Source organism: Protomyctophum parallelum (assembly GCF_964188405.1).
Source record: "Protomyctophum parallelum genome assembly, chromosome: 20".
NCBI lineage: Eukaryota > Metazoa > Chordata > Actinopteri > Myctophiformes > Myctophidae > Protomyctophum > Protomyctophum parallelum.
Window position 1 is genome coordinate 39,180,767 of NC_139718.1, and position 26,308 is coordinate 39,207,074.

General features: G+C 41.6%; 2 protein-coding genes across 3 annotated transcripts; both read right to left on the bottom strand.

The window, feature by feature from the left end:
* Positions 1-925: 925 nt before the first annotated feature.
* Positions 926-16,831, bottom strand: tmem39b (transmembrane protein 39B). The gene is made up of 9 exons (XM_083792888.1): positions 16,659-16,831; positions 13,508-13,715; positions 11,234-11,453; positions 10,811-10,894; positions 10,037-10,191; positions 6,565-6,898; positions 3,609-3,796; positions 2,886-3,006; positions 926-1,300 (listed from the first exon to the last, which is right to left on the bottom strand). The coding sequence occupies exons 2-9, from the start codon at positions 13,636-13,638 to the stop codon at positions 1,067-1,069; spliced, it is 1,467 nt and encodes a 488-aa protein (XP_083649014.1). The 5' UTR covers positions 13,639-13,715; positions 16,659-16,831; the 3' UTR covers positions 926-1,066.
* A 1,871-nt stretch (positions 16,832-18,702) lies between these two features.
* LOC310878228 (KH domain-containing, RNA-binding, signal transduction-associated protein 1-like) lies at positions 18,703-26,307 on the bottom strand. Of its 2 annotated transcripts, XR_014570877.1 has the most exons (10): positions 25,962-26,307; positions 25,116-25,240; positions 24,385-24,501; positions 23,938-24,084; positions 23,395-23,793; positions 23,214-23,290; positions 23,013-23,080; positions 22,378-22,568; positions 20,573-20,640; positions 18,703-19,292 (listed from the first exon to the last, which is right to left on the bottom strand). XR_014570877.1 is itself a non-coding variant. In XM_083792422.1 (8 exons), the coding sequence occupies exons 1-8, from the start codon at positions 26,116-26,118 to the stop codon at positions 22,453-22,455; spliced, it is 1,206 nt and encodes a 401-aa protein (XP_083648548.1). In that variant the 5' UTR covers positions 26,119-26,307; the 3' UTR covers positions 21,573-22,452. The 2 variants fall into 2 exon arrangements, 1 of the variants encoding a protein (XP_083648548.1); XM_083792422.1 differs by lacking the exons at positions 18,703-19,292; positions 20,573-20,640 and having other exon boundaries at positions 21,573-22,568.
* Between the last annotated feature and the right edge of the window lies 1 nt (position 26,308).

A 26,308-nucleotide genomic window follows, 5' to 3' on the forward strand; every position in this document is an offset into this window, starting at 1 on the left:
TCTCACGTCTGCTCCGAGACTGATTTACATGTGACCAAAGCTTGCGGATATCATTAGAATGCCCTATTGTTCATGGAGAATCAATTAGTGTCAAACCTCAAATAAAATATTGATGTTCCCAACATTTGTCAACACATATAAAAAAAAAAAAAAGATGTCAACGATCTATTGCTTGGATATGTTATAGACATCATTGATCAGTTTATTTATTTTCAGTTGACGCATTTAGAGCCAGATTATTAGTTCCCTCTGTGTGTTTTGACGTTTCTTAAAGTCATTTATGATATTGACCACATCAGTGATCGCATGAAAGCAGTCTTACCATCTGATGAGGATAGTATAGATCACCAATGTCATGACACAACAATGTACATGAGAGACTCAACAATAAGACATTAGTGATAATATATGCAGTTTGGCAACAACAAATTGATGAGACAGGAACGTACCTTGATAGCTCACCTGGTAGACCGCATATCATATTCATATTGTTGATGTCGGGGCAGAAACTCCAGATTTTCGTAAATGTAATGACCTACTTTTGCCGCCACGATGCAACGTGTTGTAAGCTTGTAGATCATCTATTTTAGATCACCAGACAAGACAGGCTTTTTAAGTCTGCCTGTGGGCTTATCTACATTGGGTCGGGTGCATTCTGAACACGGGCTCTTTTTCCGTTTTGGACATGCACAGTATCCACCCGGCGGCGACACCAAGGCTCAGTCCTTCCTGCAAGCAGCCTGGGTTTGAATGCAGCCCGAGGAGGCCCGCTGCCTCTCCTTCTCGCTCTCCTGCTGGTCTACTCACTGCCACTGGGTCAAAGAAAAGGCCTATTTGTGGTCAGGACAGACTGTCCTGGATGTTTAAAAGAGCTACGTACGGTATGTAATATATACTGTACAAGAGAAGCAAACATTTAAAGTAATACAAAAATATGTTTCTTTATTATGGCAGATCAGAACCAAAAAACAACGGTGAGACAAAAATGCAGTTGTAGAAAAAATACAAAGCTCTCATGCACGTTTTCTTGTTCCATGGTGAATTTGGCCGACAATAACTTAGGACTTTAACTGACCTTCTGGTCAGTTGAGCTGTTTGTATACGAATAAGCCTTCCCTAGGACTATTCTGTCTCTTAAGAGCTTGAAGAAAGCGTAGTAGTTGCTGAAGAGGATCAACGCCAGCGATATCGTCTGATGCCACTTTTCGGAGCATATCAACGAGTAGAGCTGGTAGAAAATCATGGCCCCCTCCAGAATGATGAGGATGTTCAGTATTCGTAAAGGCTTGTTGAAGAAGAACTGAAGGTTGGGAAATGAGAAAGAGAGAAAGAGAGAATCACAGTCAAAAATGTCCTCAGTCAACAATTATAACTTCCTCCACCTTTAAAGGACCACTTCACCACTTTTCAACCCATCTTCATATAATAGGTCCTCACTAATAATCATGATAAAATGGCACCATGTTTTTCTACTCAGTCTGTGTCTCATAGGAGGGCTGTGGGCAGTTTAGAAACAGTCTTCCAGTGACATCATCATTAGGCAGATTTATTTTTAAACAAGATTTTTTTTACAAAAATGTTTAGATTTTCATTATCGTGAGAACGATGGCTTCCATCTTCGCATTGCAACTTTTCAGGACTAGAAAGCCTGCAGTTTCTATTAGCTTGTATTCCCCATCGATGATGTCATTGGAAGACTGTTTCTGAAATGCCCACAGCCCTCCTATAAGACACAAAATATTATAATATATAATATATATGAAGATAGGTTGAAAAGTCGTGAAGTGGTCCTTTAACCAACTTGAATTCTAGTGGCACTATGCTATTGCAAAAAAATCATGCAACACGTTGTGCAAAACTATAGATTGGCTATTTTCAGGAAAAGAATATTTTTTGTGTAAAGTGACTACAGAACCATGACAGATGCCTGTTGACAACTACCATTAACCGCTTCATTGTTGACAGACTATATATACACAGTTTATTCTTCGCTGTTGATATTCACTGTTGAAGGCTGGCTGTCACTGTGCATATTATCCAGTGTGATATTAACTATTCATATATTCATTGGCAATGTCTATTCATTCAAATGTATACTTATATTTATTAATGAAACACACATCGTTCAGACCAAGTGCAGACGTGTAGTGTGGAAGTCCATTTGTTTTATCCCTCTAACACTTAAACGCTGTTGCTGCAGCTACGACGACTGCATTTCACCACGGGGAGCAATGAAAAGATTCTTATCTTTATCTTTGTTTGAAACACAATCTCGGTCTCTCGTCTCGGTAACGTGAGCCGTGACCAGTACATAGTCTTCATCTGCTGGTGATGAAGTGCTATAAAAACGATATCTGCCGTTTTAAAATTCCGTGTTTTTGTAACACCTCAAAACGATCACACGTCTTTAAGAGAACCAAGTAAAATAAACATGCAATGCAGACACTGGTTATTAACCCATTTAGGCCGTCGAAATAAAAAAAATGTATTTTTAAAATGTTTCTATATCAGTGGTTCTCAATATTTCCTGTCAAGGACTCCAAAAATTATATGTAATATGCCGCCGACCCCCATCTGAAAATATGTTGTTCCAGGAACCTCCCCAGAAGCAAAGATTCGAGTTAAAAAACTGAAAAAGAAAGAATATATATTCAAAGATTTGAGGCACATTTTCACGATTCTTCAAAAATAGCAGACCCACAAGCTCGTAGCGCGCCACCGAGTGGCGCGCTACGAGCTTGTAGATCTGCTATTTTTCAATAGCGAGGCTTGCTTCCCTGCAATGGGATTACAATTGAACGCCACGTTCACAGTGGGCCTTTGGAGTGATTTATTGTGGCCAGCCCAAATGGACACTGGGCGTGCGCTCAGCTGGCCATACTCACATAGAAGCGATAGTGGGACACGTCTGAGGGCACGGCCACGTTGTAGTGGCCCATAGCTTTGTAGACATTCTTATTATGTTTGACCAGGACACCCTGGGGCCACATGTATTCTTCTGTCCAGCTGCGTGGGGAGAGAGAGAGAAAGAGAATGCCATTTGTAGTCACTTTGGACCCAAATAAAAGATGTTAAACACAGTGACTTTAGGCCGATTCTAAGAAATGTCTTCTAAAACGTTTTCTGAAAAACATACGTTGCTATAATCAGTGTTGCTGAAAGCTTTCCATGTCAAGGACCCCCACAATTATATGTATTTGGCCACCGACCCCCCCAATATATTGTTCCAGGGACCGCCAGAAGCAAAGATTTAAGTTTAAAATGTTCGCTCGTCAATCAGCCATTTTCCCTGTGCTACGCAGTTGTACGACACGGTATCAAACGGGGCTTAAGTGTTTAAGCAATTACAGTTCTTAGTCCAGTCAGCTGTTTCTGCAAAGCAAGTAATTTCCCCTGAGGCAGAGAGAGAGAGAGAGAGAGAGAGAGAGAGAGAGAGAGAGCTTGTAAATCAAGAGACTCCCCCTCACTGTGTGAAAATCCTATCACACAATTATTTGGCGGCCTCCCTGTGTAACTCTGAGGACCCCCCCCCCTAGCGGTCCCGGACCCCCTGTATTGACTCCGAGGACCCCCTAGCGGACCCCCCCCCCCCCCCCCGTACAACGTACATGTGCTGCAGGACATTGGAGCAGAGCGATGGGTCCACTTTCTGCCAGCAGCCCAGGTGAGCCGCAGCCTTGTGCAGCAGGTCACAGTAGCGCGGCGGGAGCAGGTGTCTCATCAGGATGATGGAGGTACTGACAGACACCAGGATGAAGAGCTCACAGGACCAGCGTTTGTCCACGTACTGTGTGCTCTGCAGGAGGGGGGGGGGGACAAACCGATAGTGAGGGTTCAGAAGCAGCAAAACGATAATAAAGGCTGATGAAAGATACCGTGGTCCAAAGAATATCCGTTTTATAAGCCTGGTGTAATAAGGCATTCGGTCTAGGACTGCAACTAACGATTATTTTCATACTCGATTCATCTGCCGATTATTTAATCGATTAAACGGATTATGACACTTATTTAGTTATCACCTTAACAATATATTTTAGGTTATTTTAGACATGTTCTAACAAAAAATATAATTCATTCAAAAATTAATTTGATTAGCTGCTGATTAGGCTGCTATTCAAATAAAAGACAAACACAATTAAAATGAATTAAAGCATCTCATGGCGTCTTTAGACTTATTCTGACTGCATACATTTGATTAAAGAATAGCTACACATGTGTCAGTCTAGAAGGAACAGTACTCTTCTGAACTCAAATAGGTAATTTATAAATAAATATTCAAGCCATATGTTTTGTTCTTGATACTATAATCGTTATGTTATGTGACATATTTTGCTTTGCAGTCGCTACTGTGCAACTATCATCAGATTGTAAGGGAAGAGAGACGGATCACTCCTCTTTAGTTTGGTTACACTTAACACTGTAAAACTATGGTTAAGTGGGAAATCACCTATGATAAATAGAAAAAATCTCTAGTGATTAGTTGCAGATTCGATTCATCGATTACTAAATTAGTTGACAACTAATTGAATAATCGATTCGATTACGATGAATCGTTGCAGCCCTAATTCGGTCGGTTGAGTACATATGCACAAGAATAAGGACATGTGCGTCGGAGCAAAGAACTACATACGTATGCACAAGAATAAGGACAGGTGCGTCGGAGCAAAGAACTACATATGCACAAGAATAAGGACATGTGCGTCGGAGCAAAGAACTACATATGCACAAGAATAAGGACAGGTGCGTCGGAGCAAAGAACTACATATGCACAAGAATAAGGACAGGTGCGTCGGAGCAAAGAACTACATATGCACAAGAATAAGGACAGGTGCGTCGGAGCAAAGAACTACATATGCACAAGAATAAGGACAGGTGCGTCGGAGCAAAGAACTACATATGCACAAGAATAAGGACAGGTGCGTCGGAGCAAAGAACTACATATGCACAAGAATAAGGACAGGTGCGTCGGAGCAAAGAACTACATTTGCACAAGAATAAGGACAGGTGCGTCGGAGCAAAGAACTACATTTGCACAAGAATAAGGACAGGTGCGTCGGAGCAAAGAACTACATATGCACAAGAATAAGGACAGGTGCGTCGGTCTCGCACAACGTCTTCACTCACAATGCTTTTATTGCTGCATGTCTCATGTACTGTAGGTCCGAGCGACCGAAACGTTGAATAAAAAGTTTTGTAATTGAAGACAGTCTGCGGGACTGCCCCAATTCTCATATTATCCTAACTATGGAAAAATATATAATTTAAATGGTGTAGATGTAGTGCGTTATAATTAAATGTATTGGCCTACTTTATAGTGATTTATCAAAGTGAAAAAACCTAACAAACTACAGATACATATACAATACAGATCTACAAGCTCAAAACGTGTGTCACCGCACTGCGATGTAGATCTGCTATTTTGGGATTTGAATACTGAAAAGTAAATGTTTTATTAAATTTCAAATGCATTTAGTTATACTTTTCTTAACTTTATGAACTCAAATAAAAATACATTGGACAAAAGAATAAAAAGACAAAAAAAGGAAAGCAGGGGCTCGCAACTCACTTTAAGATGCTCAAAACTTTATTTAAGGCAGGCAGAAAATACGACGTTTCGAAGTATGATACTTGATACTTTTGTATCAAGTAATTAAGTAGTTTGGAGGATCTTAAAGTGAGTTGCGAGCCCCTTGCTTTCCTTTTTATCGTTTACAGTTTTGGCTCAGTACCAATGGAGTATTTCTTACCCAAATGAAAAGACTAACATTTGAATACTAGGCATTAAAGGACCACTTCACCACTTTTCAACCTATCTTCATATAATAGGTCCTCACTAATAATCATGAAAAAAAATGGCACGATTTTTTCCTACTCAGTCTGTGTCTCATAGGAGGGCTGTGGGCAGTTTAGAAACAGTCTTCCAGTGACATCATCATTAGGCAGATTTTTTTTAAACAAGATTTTTTTTACAATTTTTTTTTAGATTTTCATTATCGTGAGAACGATGGCTTCCATTTTCGCATTGCAACTTTTCAGTTCTAGAAAGCCTGCAGTTTCTATTAGCTTGTATTCCCCATCGATGATGTCACTGGAAGACGGTTTCTGAACTGCCCACAGCCCTCCTATGAGACACGGACCGAGTAGAAAAGGATTGCGCCATTTCTTCATGATTATTAGTGAGGACCTATTATATGAAGATAGGTTGAAAAGTGGTGAAGTGGTCCTTTAACCCATTCTGACCGGGCACCCATTTTGGTGTCGGCATCATGTTATGCTTTAGCTATTGAAAAATAGCAGATCTACAAGCTCATATCGCGCCACCGAGTGGCGCGCTACGAGCTTGTAGGTCTGCTATTTTTGAAAAAAATCGAAGAACGACTGACATTTTTAGAATCTGATCTCAGGTCAGAATGGGTTCATCAGACCAGTGTGTGTCCGGCGGAAACCTCGTATGAATCTGATCTCAGGTCAGAATGGGTTAAGTGATGGTGGGGGCCGTGAGTTGCCCATGTATGATCCTAAACAACTGAATTGTGGAAAAGAAAAAAGGAAAAAGCTTCTCACCTTGACAAACCAGACGGGTACAAAGGCTACGTAGTAAGCACTGAGCATGGAGCTGACCAGCACCTCCTTCATCCTCCAGTTGAAGTCCATCTTCAGGTACTCCACCTCCTTGCGGATGAGGTCCGGCGAGAGGCAGCAGGCGTGCGTGGGCATGGCCTGGACGCCGTACAGCTGGCTGGTGTGCTGCTTCCACGTCTCCTTGAGCACCGTCAGGTAGTCGCGGCCGCGGCCCACGCCTCCCATCTCCTTGGAGCCGATGCTGGCGATGGGCGAGAGCGGGCCCGCGCGCCGGAAGTCGCAGCTCAGGCGAAAAAAGGGAATGTACATTCCAAATCTGCGGGGGGGGGGGCGACATGGCACGAGAGACATTGGGGTTTCTGGACTGGACTGTGTGTCATTTTGAAGAGACGGTGTACCGTACATCCAGGTTCAAATGAGCAAGCTGAACTTCGGAAGAGACAGCGACGGTTTCTGATTACCAGCGATCTACCATAGTCACGTGGCAGCCATTTTTGATTTACATCACACTCGGGGTAGGAACCCCGTCCTCGAGTGCGAAGTAAGAGCAAAATGACCATGGTATGAAAATGGCCAATTTGTAGCCATTGTTCTCGTAACTTAGCAGTGTTGCTCTTTGGGGAAAAACATGAGTTCCACCTAATATAGAAATCAGAGAATCAGAATCAATCTTTATTGTCACAACACATTACAAGTAAGGTGGGTTAAAAAACTTGCTTGTTTAGGAGAGGCGCATAAAGTGCATAGTATGACAAAAATTGTGAGTGCATAATAAATAAAACGTTCACCATGGGTGAATGTATGTACAATTGGATTTATGGATCATGGATGAATGGAAATCAGTATGACAAGCACCTAGGGCTGCTTGATTATGGCACCAATCATAATTACAATTGATTTTTGCTCTTTAACCGTCTTTTTAAAAGTTTCTTGGATCTTTTCTTCCAGGTGGTTAAAATGTGTTGTATTTCCTGCTGGCGCACACAGGACTGTAATGAACCTTCCACAGGGTTGTTTATTTGTTGGACTCTCTGGAAGCAGTGTTTCCAAACAGCTGAATCGGTTTGACCTTTCATGTTGACCAAAAGGCTCGCTTTGCGTCATCTTGGCTGGAGCTGAACTAAACATGCCACAGCCTGACGGAGTGAGTTTGGGCTTTCATGGAGGGGCGAAGGTGCACTGCTGCGTTTAGAATACTTATGCCATTCTCAAACAATCTTTAAGCCAGTTCAGAAATATATTTTAGCAATACTATGTGTGTTTTTTGCATTCTCATAATGATAGAACTGTGTATAGAGGGTGATATATGACAACGTTCCGAACACAATCTTTTCCAACATAACTTGTGACATGTCTTGAACTCAACTCATAATTGTAGTTATTTTGTTTTATTTTATTTATTTTTTGTTATTTATATTGTTTTTGTTATCTGTGCTTAAATTATTATTTTTGTATCCTACTGTTTATATCATATGTCTGTATGTTTGTTTTTGTACGTCTGTACCAAATTATTAATGTTATTTTTTATATTGTTTTGATGATGACGATAACTGGGGGGAGGGATGGGGTGAGGGAGGGGAAAAAAATGGTATGTTCAAACTGTACTAAATTGTTGAAACCTATTACCAATAAACATATATTTAAAAAAAAAAGAAATATATTTTAGAACATTTACATGAACAGAAAAGAAAAACAGACGACGGCTTCCGTTTGTAATTTCGAAGAGGCGTACTTTCAGACTCACTGTAGTATTTGAAACATTGTAGAAGCAAGACTTGATTGACTACACAAGCACACACTGATTTATAAACACAAGATAAAACCTGAGTATTGTTGTTAAAGTGAATGTGGCACAATGTTTTATATAACTTATCTCGATTCGCTCGTTTCCATAATCATTGTGAGCCCAAATTGTAAGTAAAACTAAAATGTGATTAATTGAGAAACCCTACAAGCATCAGAGCCGTTATGCTGCATTCACATGGGCTCCGGCAAGCATAGGCAGACGACACAACCTGCTGGACAGCACGGCACCATAGAAGAAATACAAAATATAAAGATCTGACGGGAACGGCAGGACAGGAAAAATGCTGAGATTTGTCTCGCGACATGGAGCGACGCAACATCCCGTTCTAGGTTTCGTCCGGTACTACGCTAAAAAGATATAATATAATAAAAGATGTAACTTTGAACGGAAATGCCGTCTTGCCGGAACAGAATCGGTGACGACAGCGGCAGAGTCTGCCGATATTCTGTCCGGCGGTCTCCCGTGCCCATTGCAGTTTGACGTCCAGCACTCGCCTGAGCCCATGTGAACGGCGACGCTGCATGAGTGGCATGCAGTGTTGTTTTTGGCAGAAAACTTCTATTTTAGTTTAGTCATAGTCTTTGAAATTAAACTTAATTTAGTTTTAGTCACATTTTAGTCACTTGGAATGTGTTAGTGTTAGTCTAGTTAGATTTTAGTCGACTATATCTACAGTTGATTTAGTCGACTAAAATGTATTTTGTTGCGCGTTGATGCCGTTGTAATGACTGATTTTACACTTGCTGAAAATAGCCGATCTACAAGCTCACAACGACGCGTTGTGAGCTTGTAGATCAGCTATTTTCAGCATGCAACCAAGTGTAAAATGACGTATACTGGATTTCTTGTCCACTAGTCCCTTCCTAACATTTTAGTCTAGTTTTTATTTGTTGACGAAATTGTCAGTATATTTAGTCTTACTTTTAGTCATCATAGCTTGTCTTCATTTAGTTTCCGCCAGTTAACTGGAATGCCAGGACCAATTTTTTTGTTTGGGTAACAAATTGGCATATTTTTAATTCATCGTTTTAACATACAAGAAAGATCTGGTGGATTGAAGAGATGTTTTTTTTTGTTCATTCATAGCAAATGTATTCTCTCGATTCGCCACCAGATGGCGGGAAAGCATCATTATGCTGATTTTGGCTAAAATAGACGGATCTTCCTAAGTCACTTCCGGTTGAACGATCAACAACATCCTGTAGTAGTTTGACCCTAGTCAATAGTTTGGCTGGTCCGGATTGCTAAGCTAATGCTATATTTTTCATAACTAAGTCAAATTAACCTCAAATCAACCCCAAAAGATCGCAAAATATCACATTTTTTACATCGACGCACATAGAGACGGCGCGCGTGCACGATAGCGCACGATCATGCGGATTTCGGCCGTTTTTTGGTAAATTACATCCAACATTAGTGATATTAGCGAAAAAATATTAATTTTTGCTCTTTTGACCCCGCGATAACTGATATTGATTGTCATTCCGTTTTTTCCGTTAACGGGAGGTTTAGATTTTTCGATTAATTCCGTTTTTTCCGTGAATTGTAGGCCAAGGGTTAAAAAAGGTAGTCGACGAACATTTTTCGTCTTCGTTTTAGTCGACGAAAACAACACTGGCGGCATGGTGCCGTGCTCGTTATACTTACGGGTAACAGAGGAAGAGGAGGCTCAGCACAGAGTATGTCCTGAACAGGTAGATGAGAGAGCGACACAGACTCCAACCGGTCAGCGTCAGCACGGCAAAGCGTGCCATTACTAAAAAGATGGAGTGAGGGAACGACAGCTTCCCACTCTGAGACGCCTGGAGGGGAGGAAGAAAAATTTAAATCAGACCTGTCTTAAGTGAGTGGTGCTGTACTGTACAAGCCCACATCCCTGGCCTGTGTGTGTGTGTCTGTGCAACAGTGACACTTGGTGGTGAACAAACGCTACACTATTTTCGTGATCAGACACAGCCAGGGACGGACACAGCCACAAACGTAGCCGTCTCGGACACAGCCAGGGACGGACACAGCCACACACATAGCTAATGCCATCTATAGGAGTGGTTGGTTGCACCACTCATGAACAGAGAAACAAAGACAGATAGCTAAAGCACATGGGTGAAATGTTTAAAAAGCAGAGCACCTAGGCCATTTCCTTCAGATAGTTTTGGTAGCGGTGGTGGGGTGGGAGGGTATTTTGGGCTATGAAACTGCTTGTTCCAAGGCCTATTTATAGAGTCAGCTCCATTACCTGCAGCCGAATCAAACTGGCTCTTATTAGGTCCAGATGTATCATGATGACAAATGGTGGAAATGATGTCATGATGGAAAAATTGCACAGGCAACTGCATTATCATTTGCACACAATGGGGACCAAATGAACATAGGAGAAACGCTGACGATAATGGAAATTAAATTAATTAAAGGTGTTCCTACCTCTTTAACAACTGCTGCAATCAACCTCCGTGCCAATATGATGACGGTAAATATCAGCATATTATAGTCGATGAGGTGAAAGTTCTGGAAGATAACACGAAACCCTTCAGTCAATAGATACAATACAATCGAGCAATAGTGCAAATGACCGCATCTTCTTCCAATTGTTCCGTCAACTAAAAAACAAGACAAAGAAGAAACGTGCACAGAGACCTCCCAAAAGACATTTAAACCGACACAATGTGATCAATCACAACAGCAATCAAGCAATCATTGACAGAAAAACCTACCAGACAAAAAAATAAGAAAACGCTACATACAGTAACTTCACAAGGGTCGACATGAACAAGTGTGATAAGAAGAGATAAGGGCCTCGGCCGATGAGTTCATGCCACGGAGCCATGGCGGCGCCTCGGTGCTTACCAGAGATGTGTGCGAGGGGGGGTGCGAGGGCGGATACCACCACACTGTCTTGTAGATGTTGACGTAGTGCACGAACAGCGCTATGAGGTGGCAGAAGAACAGGTGCAGCTCGAAGAGCACGTTGCGGTCCACGGACAGCTCGGGGATCTTGCAGTGCTTGAGAGGCACCACGGTCTGGGTGGCCAGCGGGGGGCTGGAGATGCCCGTTCCAGAGCCGTTCCTGCAAAGTGAAGCGACAACAAGCGTGTGAGGGGGGCCTACCTAGTGCTGCGCCATTTCTTCGGCTCAAATGTGAATCTCGATCTCCCTCCGCAAGAATTGAGATCACGATTCTCACACGCGTTGCTGTTTTTTCTTCCCCCTCCGTGAAAATATGTATTGTCTGTAGTTGTTGAACATTACTACTTTAAAAATGTGGCACCTGGAGCCAACTACTGTGGCTTTAAACAGACAACATCAAAGTGCTTGACTTAAACCTCTCTTAAAGTCTCTCTCTTGTAGCAAAAACATAAGACATGGGCCCTGGCTGTTACAGACGAAACGCGTAGGTCGTTTGTTTTAATGCTCTTCGCCATGCCGCTTAAATAAAGGCTTTTTTACCTGACTGTTTTCTCAGTAACTAAAATTTATTGGACGGCTAACTAGTGCTGCACGATTCTTGCTCAAATTTAGAGATTAGATTGCATAGGTGTCTGAATGTAGATCTCCGTCTTTTTTCGAGTCATTAATTTGTGCAGCACTATGGCGTGAGCTACCATAAAGATATCATGGACCGGGCAGTGATAACAGTGAAACAGTTGGAAGTGTGGCAAAAGGGTCATTATGAGTGTTTAAAACACTTAAGGACCATTTCAAAAGTCACACCTGTGTGAAGTGAGGGGCGCTATTATCATCATACATCATCTCATTCTGGCCAAATCACAACTTGAGTCCTCACTTTTCAGTCTTCACTTTTATCTTCAATGTTTGTGTTTACACAAACCCGGAAAACTGGGCATAGGCGGGGCTAGTGCCCCTCAAAAATAGCCATTATTGCGCCTATAATGACGTGCCCGAAATAGGTACGCCTGGTTGAAAGTGGTTAAGTATAATTGTATAGATTAATATCCATAGGGATGTATATTATTGCCCAGTCTATTTCTGTACCACACTTTGTAATTTTGAGCGAAATAAACCATCAAAATACATATAACACGGTTACGGTTGATATATTTAAGACTCGGTCGAAACGTTGACAACTTTTTAGAAAACTAAAGGTGCCTTTGACATGCTTGGTGTGCAGGCTCAACCTTTCTCAACATATGATTAATATTGAACCAGAAAGTACACCGTGGCAACCTAGTTATATTTTCTACCTTCCACTTGAAAAACTAGCCTTTCAAATGCAAGTAAAGCAGAAATCTCAAGACATGTAAAGACGAAGGAACACATACATTTAGCACAAACATGTATGTTCATTCAAAATTATTCTGTTGTATTGCTTCAGTCTTGAGCATAATATGCTCCAGGCTGTACTACACTACACAACGTAAAGCAATAGAACGTAATAATCTGAATTCAAATAGTGCACCGCACACAGCCGAGGCAATGACACAGGCGAGTGAATGCAGTGCAAAGATCTACCGTCCCTCCCCAAGTGGCAAAGCCTCTTTCCAGCCACACGTCCACACAGTACGATGACACAGCATTCCAATAGGAGGACTGGAGGAGGTGCGTTATTTACTGCTGCCGTACATTTAGTTGCTCGTAATTGTTGCGTTCTATGTTGATTGAACACATAAGACTACAATTTGTTGACCATGTAAAAAGCCTGACGGTAGTCCCAGAGATGAGCGATATTTGAACTATATAATGGTGAACGCATTAGGCCTATGCATTGTACATGCGTCGTGTAAACCGGTGGCTGCGCGCACACACAGGCGGTTCCCCCCCCCCTTTCCACCTTTCTTCTCTTTCCCCTCCCTTTTAATTTATTTACATATTTTTTTTGTATTTTTGTAATTTTTCCCTTCTCCAGTATTGTCTCTGCATTGGGGAAGAGTGGGTGGGCATAGTGGGCGGACGGGAGGAAAATGAGGGGTGCCTATTCCTATGTATTAACAAATGTATATGCTGACATGAACAAGGACCCCACATGGGAGGGGGAAACATTTAAAAAACGTAATGTCTTACTGTACCTCCGTGCCGTTTACATTTCTTCTGTCTAATAAAGTATTGAATAAGTCACTCAATCAATCAATCAATCAATATACATTACGGACACCTGGCCCTCACCTCGTGCGAGACCGCACCCCAGTGACGGGGGAGCTGGTGGCGTGGTTGCCGTTGCTCACCGAGCCGGGCTCACTGCTCAGCGGGGAGCGGCAGTATGTGGTTCGGTTCGCTCCTCTCCGACCTCCGGCCATCGCAGACACGTCCGCCACTCAATGTCTCCCGTCTGGTTTCGGGTTCTCTCCCTCCTTTTGATATCGGCTGTTTGCGACTGAGAGGGCAGAGCACATACGACTTCATTAAAACCCATTCTGACCTGAGATCGGATTCTATAAATGTCTTCTACATCCTGACAGTTTTCCCGAAAAAGCTATGTTTCTGTGTCAGTCGTTCTTCAAAAATAGCAGACCTACAAGCTCGTAGCGCGCCACTCGGTGGCGTGCTATGAGCTTGTAGATCTGCTATTTTTCAATAGCTAAAGCAAAGCATAATGCTAACACCAAAAGGAGTTCCCGCCCCAAAATGGATTAAGGAATATACATAAATACACACATGTGAGAGTGCGCACCCACACACACACACGATTTGTTTACCATTTTTAGATGGGGCAGTGTACTGTAGATAAGACAAGAAACCAAGGAAACGGAGAGGAGAGACAAGCAAGACGGGTCACATTTGAACCTCGATCGTCACACTCACTATAGGGCCGTGGTTCTGGTTCTCAAAAGTGGGCTCCAAGGACACTTGGGGGCAGAAACGTTAGCCTGCCACCGTATAGAGGCAAGTGAGCTCCAAACTCACTGCATGTAAATTTCTGTTTAAAGGGTGTTGTGGCGGTGATTAGGCGACCGATACTGCTTAACCCATTCTGACCTGAGATCAGATTCATACGAGGTTTCCGCCGGACACACACTGGTCTGATGAACCCATTCTGACCTGAGATCAGATTAAAAAAATGTCAGTCGCTCTTCGATTTTTCAAAAATAGCAGACCTACAAGCTCGTATCGCGCCACTCGGTGGCGCGATATGAGCTTGTAGATCTGCTATTTTTAAATAGCTAAAGCATAACATGATGCTGACACCAAAATGGGTGCCTGGTCAGAATGGGTTAACAAGAGACAGTAAGACACCCTCAACACCTTCACTGAAATGTGTCACTGGAAATTTCTGTCTTCTTTTAACTGAAGGTTTACGATTCGATTATAGACATTTTCAAGCGCAAGCCCCATCCTCTCATGTCTGCAGTGTAGACCAGAGCGTTCCTCAACCACTGGTACATGGTTTTCCCCGATAACCGTGCATCTATCACCAGGATCAATGATATTATATGGTCAATGACAATGATATAACATTGTTGTGATATAATAATACAACAGCGGGTAGGCTATTTGAGGCCAGTCAACTGTCTTCCGTGTTTTGGTAAGATGATGCGTGACCCCCCCCCCCCCCCCCCCCCCCCCCCCGTTTAGACAGTAGACAGTAGACTACACGTTTGAACATGATTTGATCAATGCACTGATTATACAAATTTGTATTTGATTCACGTTTCCTTTTCTTGATTCACATTTATTTTCATTGTATTAGCTCTAATAGCTCGTTCTCAATAGACATTTTACAACTGTCAAAATGTCAGTGTTATGGGGGTAAAAATGTAAAGGTTTGAGAACCACTGACTATTAGGATAATGGTCTAGTGTGTACTACCTGGCTGAACCACAGTCACCCCACGTGTATATATATATATATTTTAGTATCTACGTGTACAATACCAGTGCAATATTATTGATATATTTCGAACTGGTCTGTGCAATGGACCCTTTCCTTTCCCTAGCAGGAAAATGCAGCTGAAGGTAGTAAACATTGGTAGTAAATGATTGGGTTTCATGTCTGTGTTTCTGTGGCAGAGCATGAGGGGTCATCCCTATGTTCCCCAGGTTCTATGTTCCCCACCATGCAAATAAGGTTCTTTGTTCCCCACTTAGAATAAACCTAAACCTAACCTAGTAATTTTAGTAATTCTAGTAAGATTAAAACGTATTTTAGCAACTTAGTCTTAGTGTTACTTTTAACAATTTGAACAATCCATGATGACATTACTGTAACTGGACAAGAGCTGTCCATGCTGGCAGTGACACAGTAAAAGTAAACACCTACATTAAGTTAATATACGTCCAAAATCGTAAAATGTAAATGTTATATTCTACTTTTTATACATGACTATATTGTTCTCATGTGCTGTATACATGTAGTACTATGCTGTTTATGTGAACATCTATATACCAATGCAATGTGATATAGCTGTTTACTCGATGCTAAACTTGTACCACCTCCAACTGTATATACACTTTCCCAATTTTCAACTTGTTTTTATTATATTTTGAGTTGACACTTGCTTTGGCAATGTGTAAACGTATGTTTTCTCCTGCCAATAAAGCTGAGAGCAATGCACCAATTAAGGCAATCCCTTAAATGTACTTGGGTCACTAATAAACGCCTCTGATTTGTGTGAATCTACTAGGGTGGGTGTGGGGAAATAATTACATTACATTGACGTTGTGTATAAGAATGGGCGTCAGTTGGCTAACATTCAGCTATTTAGCAATATCCAGGAGGAGAGCAAAATCATGTGGACACACACGCACGCGCGCGTTGCACGACAACAAAAACAAAAGATGCATCCTCTTTGCACCAAAGACAGAATTGCAACAATGCATAATCTGTGGCAGGTTAAAACAGGGACATATTGTTCTGATGAGTGGGGGAAACTACAACGTGGTCGTTTCTTTCGAAAAAGAAAAAGAAAGGGCCCTGCCTTAACAAGTTCTGCACTTCTTCTAATCGTATTGCTGCATCACATTTTGCGGAAGCTGTGTGACTGACATTAGTTTCTTTAGCTTCTTCAACAAAACGCTGCATGATTTGCTTCTCTCTCTCTCTCGACAAATCAAATAATAAAATATAATATCATTACCCTCCGTTTGTTCGTGAGGGGCGTGCACGGTGCACATTATTTAGAGTAGTGTGTGCGTGCCGTGCATGCGAGTGAAACACAACGTGATCATCACAGGAGGAGGGGAGGCAGCAAAAAAAAAGGCATGGCTCGATAATAAATACAAAAGACGCTGAGGCCTAGTACTAACGTTAGCTGTGTGGCTAACAGCCAATCCAACTGGGATAATATATGGTCACAAACACAAGGAAATGTTGCACTTACCGACGCTATAAACGATAAGAACGGCTCGTTATTATATTAGCTGTAGTCTCGTGGTGAACGACGCTGAGTTAAACACGGTGAGCGCTCTGCTTGTTGGCTGGAATAGCACTAGATTGGTCATTATTATGATGAGCGAAGGTGCTGCTCATTGTTGATGTGTGTGTGTGACTGTGTGAAAGTACTAGCTAGTTCACTGCTGCCTGTCGGACGATAGGGGGCGCTGAAGTGACACTGACACTTGTGGGAGGAGGAGGAGGAGGAGGAGAGAGTTTTAAAGGGACATTTACACCAGTGGTTCCCAATGTCGGGTCCGGGGACCCCTAGGGGTTATTGAGAGAGTTCCAGGGGGTCCCCAGCTAAATGATAATTAGGAACCAAATGGACCCTTATGGGTCTGTGACTCAGAGAGTGTTTGGTTCCATTTGTACACTCAGTTAAATTAATATTGATTTAACAATACAAATTCTCAGAGATAGAAATGCCTTTAATTGGGGGTCCGCTCTGTAGCCTATATTGCATATCAAACTGAGGGTTGTTGAAATTGGCATATCTTTTCAAATGGGGGTCCGGGGGCCTTGACGTGAAAAACTTGACGTGAAAAAGTTTGGGAACCACTGATTTACACCAGTTTGTTATGAAACTTTTTCATGTCAAGCTTGCCTCACACTCACAGCGCAGATTTTTTTTATTGAGTTGTAATTAAAAAGTTGTAATTCATTTGTTTAAACTTTTTTCTTTTGGGATATATATGTGTGTGCTAGTTAGAGGTAGTCGCAACCCATACAAATGATATGTGATTGTGACCACTGACACGTGCAGTCACTGGAGTGGACTGGGTTTCTTGTGTCTCTGAACAGCAGGCCCATCTCAAATTTCAATTCAATGTTTTATTGGCATTATTAACTTACACTAACCTATTACAATTGAAAGACAATGTTGTTGTGACCCCGAGTATCGATTCATTTGTTATACAGGGCATTCATTTTACCATTTGCAAATACAATGATTGTTAGAGATAACACAAAAACCACAGTGGCTTAATTGTCTCCATTGTTGTCTTGAGGGTTAGGGATTAACTACTGTAATGAGGTTAAACATAATACTGACAAAATTAGTTATTGATTTTGCTTTGGCGTCCTGTATAGGTGCATGCATGCATTCATTGTGGTGTTTTTGTTAGGTGTTTAGTTCGTGGTCATCAGAATATATGGTGTTTTTCCAGACAGCTGATGCCGTTTCTAACTTAATTGCTACATTGGCATTAATTTCTTAAGCATCTCAGCTTGGCAGAAAATAATGCGAGGCCATAGATTTCATACATGTGCCACCATCTGCAACATTAGCCTAGTGAAAATCCATGTTGTTCCGATTCAAATGGTGCATCTTCCAATCAATCTGGGCCTACTCATTTTACTAGAAATAGAATCATGTCTTGTACAGTTGGTCCTGATAATCAACCACCAGGTGTCACTGTCGAGCTATCAGCAGCAGGTTGAGATACTGGTTGAAATTCTTCCAGACGAGTTTGTGGCTTCCCCGCCATCACTCAGTGGAGAAACCAGACTGGCTGGATGAGACAGCAAATGTAGCAAAACTAAATACCCGAATAACTCCCTGCGACATTGACCATCATTTGTGGTTAGTCTCTCCTTTGCCCTCAAACGTAACACAATGGTAAAAAACAATTTAGTCTGTAGCTAATCTGCTCTCCACATCAGGCCGAGCAGAACATTTTCAGATATCCTGACAGTCACTGTCTCAAAAACATCGAAATGTATTTAGGACAAATTAGAATGATGTACACACATTTTACTACAACTTCTTGACTATGTATAAAACATGCATTAACATAACTCTTCAATTACTTTCATCCAAACAATATCTGCTCATTGTTGTGCTCAAAGATTTAAAGAGGAAGCTGCAAAACAACTTCACTACTATAAAGATTAACAGGTCAAACCAAGTCACCATATCTTAGTCACCAAAGGACAATTTCAGTCAGTGTGAAGAGTCAGACATGGATAAATTGAGTCATTAAATGAAGACATTTAAAAACTTTATTTACAATGTCATAAAACGGATAAAAAACAAGTTGTAATACAAATGTGTACATTGAGCATTCAACACTTAGAAAAATATATATACACCCACATATAAAAAAAAAGGAGCCATCGGTTCATGGTGATGGTCAGAGATGTCAATATTAGAGTTATAAAAAAAAATTGCTCTAAAGCAGAGGCCAGATGTCTGTATGGACTTTGTAAATGACAATAAAAGGCTAAAACATGCCATTCTGGACAAGTCAAACCAAGCGACAGGAAGGGATTGAGAATAAAGTGCACTTCCTTTCCTCTCAAGCAATGGCTGCAGGTGGATTTGACTTAAAATGATTACATCCATACAAAGAATCACAAATCGTAATTAGGGTGCCATAAGAAAAACGGAGGGCTGTTCAATCAGGCCTGTGGGCTGGACTTTTGGGGCTAATATACACATATTGTCTCTGTAATTACTACCACATATTCCAGAGATGGCCATTCCCCAGTAAAGCTTCAATGCCTCTTTTGACTGAGGGATTGCAAACAATGCACGGAACCGCAAGGCATCAACGGCCAACATCCAGTGGGTTGACACCTGTGAAGACAGGAGAGACCGGTAAGAGACATATTCCAATATTGCAGCACTCAATAGAACATTCCTGTCCATCAACATGTCAGTTATTAAAACAAAAAAGGCCAAAGAGAAATCCTGCAGTGTAAATCACTGTTGGTTTCTGCACCATGACTAACTAAATTGTCTTTTCCTGCTCCCTAAATTAAGTAGTTTTATTTGGGGAAGATCACACGGATGTGAGGTGAACAGTACAATGACTTTGTAACATTCCTTGAAAAAAAAACTGAGGCTTTAGATTTTTTAGCATGTCACCAGCACAAGGGGTTATATGGTGGCCCATTCAGTTTGTATATGGACCAGACTCACACCATGCCTCACGTTAGCTCTGATCTGAATGCGTTGCATTTAGAGCCATGTTACTCTTGACTTCCACCGCTCGCATGAATGCAGACCAGACTATCGTCTTTTCCAAAAACGTGTTACTCCACTGCGCCTTCTACCGATATTGTCCAGAGAATTGCTTTATAGAGAATATTTTGTCCTCTGTGGGGGAAAAGAAAATCCCTTTCTGGCCAAAAAGTACCGTTTATACTTCCACTAAGGAAAGTAGGCTTTCTAATTACTTTGTTTTGGTGAGTAGCAAAAGCGTATTTTATTTACGCTAAATACGAGAGGCTGGTCTGCATTCATGCGAGCCCCGGAAGTCGAGAGTAACATAGCTCTAAATGGAACGCATTAGAGCTATGGACCAGTTAGCCTCACGTCTGCTCTCGTGTCCACACTAACCCAGAAATGGAGCGTTCACACGGGCCGACGCAAAGATGATCCACCATTCATTGTCAAATGGAAGCCACTAAGCCAGCAACATGACAATGCAGAGACGCATGTAGCTGCACTTAGTGTAATGGGTCCCCAGACCCAGGGGTAGTCTTTAGATGGGTTCCAGGGACAATTTATGAGTCCTACTTCCAACGACATTAAGAGTACAGTATTGCATCCCAGGACACTGGATGGCAATTGTGTCCTATCTCAATGTAGTCTACGGATGAAGGCTATTTGCATCACTGCTACAAATACCAGTAGTTCTCACTTTCAAAAAGGATTCAAAAATGTAAAAGAAAAAGAAAAAAAAGCATTGTACAAAGTGACTCACTGCAAGTTTGTATATCTGCCATTTTTGAATAGTTAATGCAAAAATAAATGACAATGCTTAATGGGTTAATAGAGCAGATTACCAAATCTTTTTTGTCAAGTACATAAACGTTTAAGCTTTTACAGACAGAAATGCAAGTAAAACTTACCATAGGTAATTCTGCAAGACAATGGCTATTGCCTCAGTTGCAGCTAAGACAATGCACTGACTGTCCACCTATAAAAGAAACATCAGTCAGACTCTCGACATGCAAGTGACAAACACAAACACTCATGCAAGCCTAGTGTTAACACTACGAAAGTATCATGCAACTCGAGCTGGAGTTTTTGTACACCAATACTTAAGTTTTAACGGAATTGCACATTTCTGCAGTTTTTTCTTTAACAAATTATCAATCTGGAAATTGGTCATAAAGTATTTGTGAGTGAAATGGGTGGACCATAGTTTTTTTTTTGAGCAAGAGTTGCACAACCATTTCTGATTGTTTTGTATGACTAATTTTGCTCGGGAATACTACTCATAGCAGATTTTGTACATGTGATATTTTTTTTATTACGGTTTTTGATGACTTGCATTACTTGGCATTTTGCACAGAAAAACAAAAGAAATCTAATAAATAAGTGTTGGGGTTAGTTTTACCTTCTTGTGGCGATCTTTAGGCTTTTAGCATCCTCTCCACTGCGATTTTTGTCTTTTTAAAAAAACAGCCCAGCTTTTCATCAAAGTAAGTCATCCCTGAAAGCTTGATTTGAAATACTGTTGAAATTCAGTTCAAATGGCTGAAGGAACATTTGACTCTTGGGCAGATGGAATAGTCTGGCTAAATAAAGCTTGATGACATAATACACGGTCAAGCACTACATCATCATTGTCAGATGTCAAAGTATTTGGCAATACATTACCTCAAGATATGATAGCTTCATTTTGAGGGTGACATAACAGTTCACGTATAGCTAAGTTTTGAATACAGAGACGAAGAGGATGTTCATTGTCAAAATAGAGCATACTTTTTTTCTTTTTTTTTTAACATCATGACGATGTCATATATACATACAGTTGAATGGCTTTTTCAGTATTGAGAAGCTAAAATGAGGACAACGTTCAAAAACTAAAGGCATTTCTCTAAAACAACAAAGCAAAGTACCAGATTTAGATTGATTAAAAAGAAACTAGGCTTTATTGACAACGCACTGCAGCAAAACATTTTTTTGGCTATGTTTAATATCCTATTTAGCCAAGAGTACACAAGCATTATGCATTTTGGAGACGGCACGGCTTTAGAGAGCACATACAGTTGTACTAAGGTTATGTACATAATATTGAGTCGGCTGCAGTTTTTCTTACAGATTGAAGGAAACGTTCATTTATCTTTCAAGCTTCACAACAGATAGTGGATCACTAAAGATCATTTAGCAAGGACCGTTAAGTGAGAATACACTGCGGAACATCGCCACGGTTGCAATGCAGTTAGATTTGAATGAGGTTTTACATGATGTCTAGGTTTGAAAAATATAAACCAAAAGGCGACATAGTACCTCTGCTGGGAGTTTTTGTTTTTAAACGTAAACAGCCTAGGGGGCTGCAATTGCCACTAATTCTAAACTAGTTGGTAAAGTTACATTGAAAGATTTTGTCCCGTTATTTAAGACATTTAAAATGCAGCCTAAGTGAGAAACTTAATCGCCACAACGACATTACAGCTAAGTGAAATATCCATCATTAAACAAACAAAAACTAAAAAAAAAGTTCCCCGTCACTGTATCTCATAAACGGCATACTCTACGCAAGTGAAAATTAACATTTAGCGAGCGGAGCATTGAAACGGCTGCACTCTCAAACTTCAGTGGCACTCACTAGTAATTATACATCCAAAAAACACGTCTTGTTCAAGTTATATAAAAAAATAAACATAAAAATGGAACATAAAAAAGGAACAAATGAGGGGGAAATTACTTTTGAAAATTTAAAAGTGAAGTTACAAATTGGAGACAGTTTGCGGGGCAACTCTCTCTACCAGGGGCCATTCATTCAGTATCTTCCGTATGGGTGTTGTCTGTAGTCTCCCTTGGCCCCTCCCCTGGAAGCAGGTGGTGCTTTGCCTCCTTGACCGCCACTGGCCCACTGACCCTCCCAATCGTCTTGAGCTACAACAACAAGAAAGAAACACAACCACCAACATAGGTTTAAAGCACTGCTTTTCAATCAGTGGTGTGTGGACCACCAGTGGTCCCCGAGGGGCTTCCAGGTCATCCCCAGCTAAAATGTTTATAATCGCTTTAAACTCTTGAGAACATAAAAGCCAAATCGCTCTCAAGTTAAATTCTTGTAAAACATCTGCACTGCTTAATTTACAAGTAGTCTACGCAAATTAGAGAATGTAAAATAATTGTTATTTTGATCGTTTGGCCGTTATCTCTCCTATGGTACCACATCAATACACCATGGAATTGTGGACAACATCTTATCCAACGACAAATAATTGATTATCAATCCAACGACATCAAATAATTGATTATCAATCTCCTACTACAGATCGAGAGGCAAATTTGTTCTCTCTAAACAAAAAAAGGATGTTGTTGCCATCTTACCGTATGGTTCATATGTTGGCTCCTGGGCCTCTGCTCCCCCGTGTCCGTAATCATAGTATTCTGTATCACTGAAGAAAGAGCAGAAAGGGAAGCAAAATTAAGACTTGCCTAATAGCAAACACTTAGTCACCTAATAAGGACTAGGCACATCATCCGACCGAGACTAAAATATAAAAAGGGATCAAACCCATTTGGACTTACGCAGGTGCAGGTTGTTGACTGTAATAGTTATCGTAGTTCTCGTAGGCAGGCTCAGCATAGGATTCTTCATATGAAGGCTGGGGAAACAAAACAAACTTAACAAAATGCTGGGGGTGGGGCGGAGACAAGGAAGGACCACTGATGGTCAGCAACAGACATGTAACGCAAAAGGAGAACTTACGTATTCTTCATAGGAATCCTGTTTTGGCTGTGACGCTTGTGGTGGAGCATGCTGGTGTTGCTGGTGGGAAAGGGCAGCGGGAGGGAGCATCCTTGGTGCCCCTGGTGCGGGTGGCCTGGAGCGGGCAGCCGAGCCACCTCTGGCAGGCGCGGAAGGCATGCCACCTCGACCGGAAGGTGCCCCTCTGGGCGCGCCACCCCGGCCCATTCCTCCCCTGGGGGCACCGCCGAGCGGCAGACCTCCGTGAGGGCCGCCGCGTGGCATCCCTCGACCCCTGGGCCCGCCGGCGTTGTGCGGTCCTCCTCTCCCTCTGCCTGGGTGACCACCTCGTCCACGGCCCCCGTCCTGTCCTCCGTTCAGGTAGTGGGGGTCCATGTACTGTTCCTGCTCACCAGGCTCCTGCATACATGAGACATTGCCATGAAGTTAAAGTTATATATAATTATAAACAGTATTTTTGAATAACCACAGTTCTTTGCTTGCATGTGCTCATTTGTTTTGTTGAGGGAGAGAGAGAGAGAGAGGTATATTTTGTACACATACCGGGGTCAGGAACTGTTTGACCTCCTCCATGGCGCGAGCCATGCGCAGGTAGCAATCTGGAATGGGCGCCATCACCTCGATGAACACGTGCAACTCCATGGACAGGTGAGCATACTTGGCCTCGCCTCCCTTCCTCAGCTCTTCCTCCTGAGGATCACAATAATAATGTTTATGATCACATTATAGCAGATGTACAAGCTCACATGCGCAATCACCATTGTTGTGAGCTTAAATGTAGATCTGCCATTTTGGAAATATTTATATATATTTTTTGTTGTATACCGATATACAATAAAAGTGGTTAAACACATTAATACCTGATTCTACAAAAAAACATGTCTCATTTCTAAGTTCTGAAAAACTAAGGTGATACGTTCCAGATCTTAATGGCTTAATGACATACAGAGACATGCCGAGTTGATAAAAGTTGAAGCCTTTTGCCCTTGCCTTATTCTTGTCTCTCATGGAACCTTTCCCCAGAACGGAGATCTTGGCTCCAGTGTCTTCCTGGAGCCTCTTGATGGTGTTACCTTGAGGTCCCAGAATCTTACCAACAAAGTTCACCTACAGACACAGAATGTTGAAGATTAAGACCGTGAACAAGATGAAAACATGTGTAGTGTGGTCATCAGTGTAGCTAGTACTGCCATGGTAAATCAATGGTCGACACATACAAGAGGTCAAGAGTTACCATTGATTTTTTTTAAATCAATACATGGGGAACACTTTAATTTACCTCCAGGGTTAAATAAAGCTGTGTTATCATCTTTATTTAACCCTGATGGCAAAGATGGCAAAAATGTGTTATATCTTGCACTTGTGTCCATCTGCTAAATGCCCACAGCTTGTGTTAGTCACAAAACTATGATTAAATATACCAACATGTTTAGTCAAATAAAACATATTTAATAAATGTTAGGAAGGGACTAGTGGCGGAGGTCATTTTATGTTTGGTTTTGCACTATGAAAATAGCAGCTCTACAAGCTCACAACCCATGTGAGCTTGTAGACCTGCCATTTTCAGAGCGCAACCGCCAACCAAGTGTAAAATCTGCCATTGCGATGCCATCAATACCTCCCAAGATGCAATTTGTCACAAAAGTAGATTTAGTGGACAAAAAATAGACACATATTTTTCAGGCGACTAAAATCTAAATTTGCTTGTCATTAACACTTACCCTTGGGTACTGTTTGGTGGGAATGAGGACACGCTCTTTGAGTTTGAGGTTCTTTGTGGTGAACAGGTCCAGGTATGTTTCATTAGACAGGTCTTTTTTGTCTCCTTTCTGAATCCTCTCGATTTCTGCACAAAGGTTTGCATACAAGTACATATGAACCATGTTGCCAGAATAATAGAAGTGACAAAACTAAACAAACATCTTCATATAATTAATCATCCGTTAAGAACTTGCATAGACACTGAAGTGGATAACGGTAAAGTGCACTTGGCTACTGCACTTCAGGCCTACAATAGCAGGCCTCAAAAAAATAATTAAGCTTTTTTTTGTGTATCGTTTAAATCATACAAATGTCGGTTCGATAGTGCCTAAACCCACTGCTGTAGGCCAAATTAGTTTCAAAACAATAGTCGCAATCGCAACCTCCGTTTAAAACGCCTTCAAACAGAGCGCTTTAGTGCAACGGGCCTAAACAACGACCCATTCATTCACTGTACGGTTATTTAACGTAGACTACACGTGGTTATCGGACAAAAAAAAAATATGCTTGTTTTTTTTATGCTTGAAGATTTCACATACATTTGTCAACTTTTAATAAATAAATACATAGAATAATCCATTAAAACAAAAGGGGGGGGGGTAGTTTTTCAGATGCTCAGTTATCCTAGCCACCGGGCCTGCAGTGCAGAGTAGACACACACGGAGCCAAAACTAGGCCCTGACCTACATTCACGTTATATTAGCAGCCTCCCGTCCGTCGCTATTGTTATCCAACAACATGCTAACGGTTGAGCTAGTAAGCAAACAATAATACACAAAAGCATCGACATAAGAGCACAATTTTACCTGCATTGATGAGTTTCATCGCGTGCGTGAAGGAGGAGTCCAGGCTGTCTTTCTCCGCCTGCAGCTCGGGCAGATACTTGTCGTCCATTTTGGTCTTTTTCTGCGCGGGACCCGATTCAGTAGCCATGGAGTCAGATTTAATCTTCATCTGATTCATTACTTTTACGCTACAAAAGTTTTTCCAGCCCTGGGGTGGTTGGTGGTGTTGCTACGATGCTTCAATGGCCCGAAGTGGGAATGATAACGGCCTGAACTGGGCAAACGCGTTACGGATAGACAAAGCGTCTCCTCTCCTCGCAGGGTGTAATGTTCTCGGCCTGCTGCTGCTTCGTGGACAAAGAAGAATG

Excerpts from the sequence above, each read along its gene's own strand:
- LOC310878228 (XM_083792422.1), bottom strand. The coding sequence starts at position 26,118 with ATGAATCAGATGAAGATTAAATCTGACTCCATGGCTACTGAATCGGGT. Across the intron at positions 23,291-23,394 it reads AGGATTCCTATGAAGAATAC|CCTTCATATGAAGAATCCTA; the intron begins GTAAGTTCTCCT and ends TTGTTTCCCCAG. Across the intron at positions 22,569-23,012 it reads GCCAACATATGAACCATACG|CTCAAGACGATTGGGAGGGT; the intron begins GTAAGATGGCAA and ends TTGTTGTTGTAG.
- tmem39b (XM_083792888.1), bottom strand. The coding sequence starts at position 13,638 with ATGGCCGGAGGTCGGAGAGGAGCGAACCGAACCACATACTGCCGCTCC. Across the intron at positions 11,454-13,507 it reads GGGGTGCGGTCTCGCACGAG|GAACGGCTCTGGAACGGGCA; the intron begins GTGAGGGCCAGG and ends TTCACTTTGCAG. Across the intron at positions 6,899-10,036 it reads CTCCTCTTCCTCTGTTACCC|ATTTGGAATGTACATTCCCT; the intron begins GTAAGTATAACG and ends CCCCCCCCGCAG.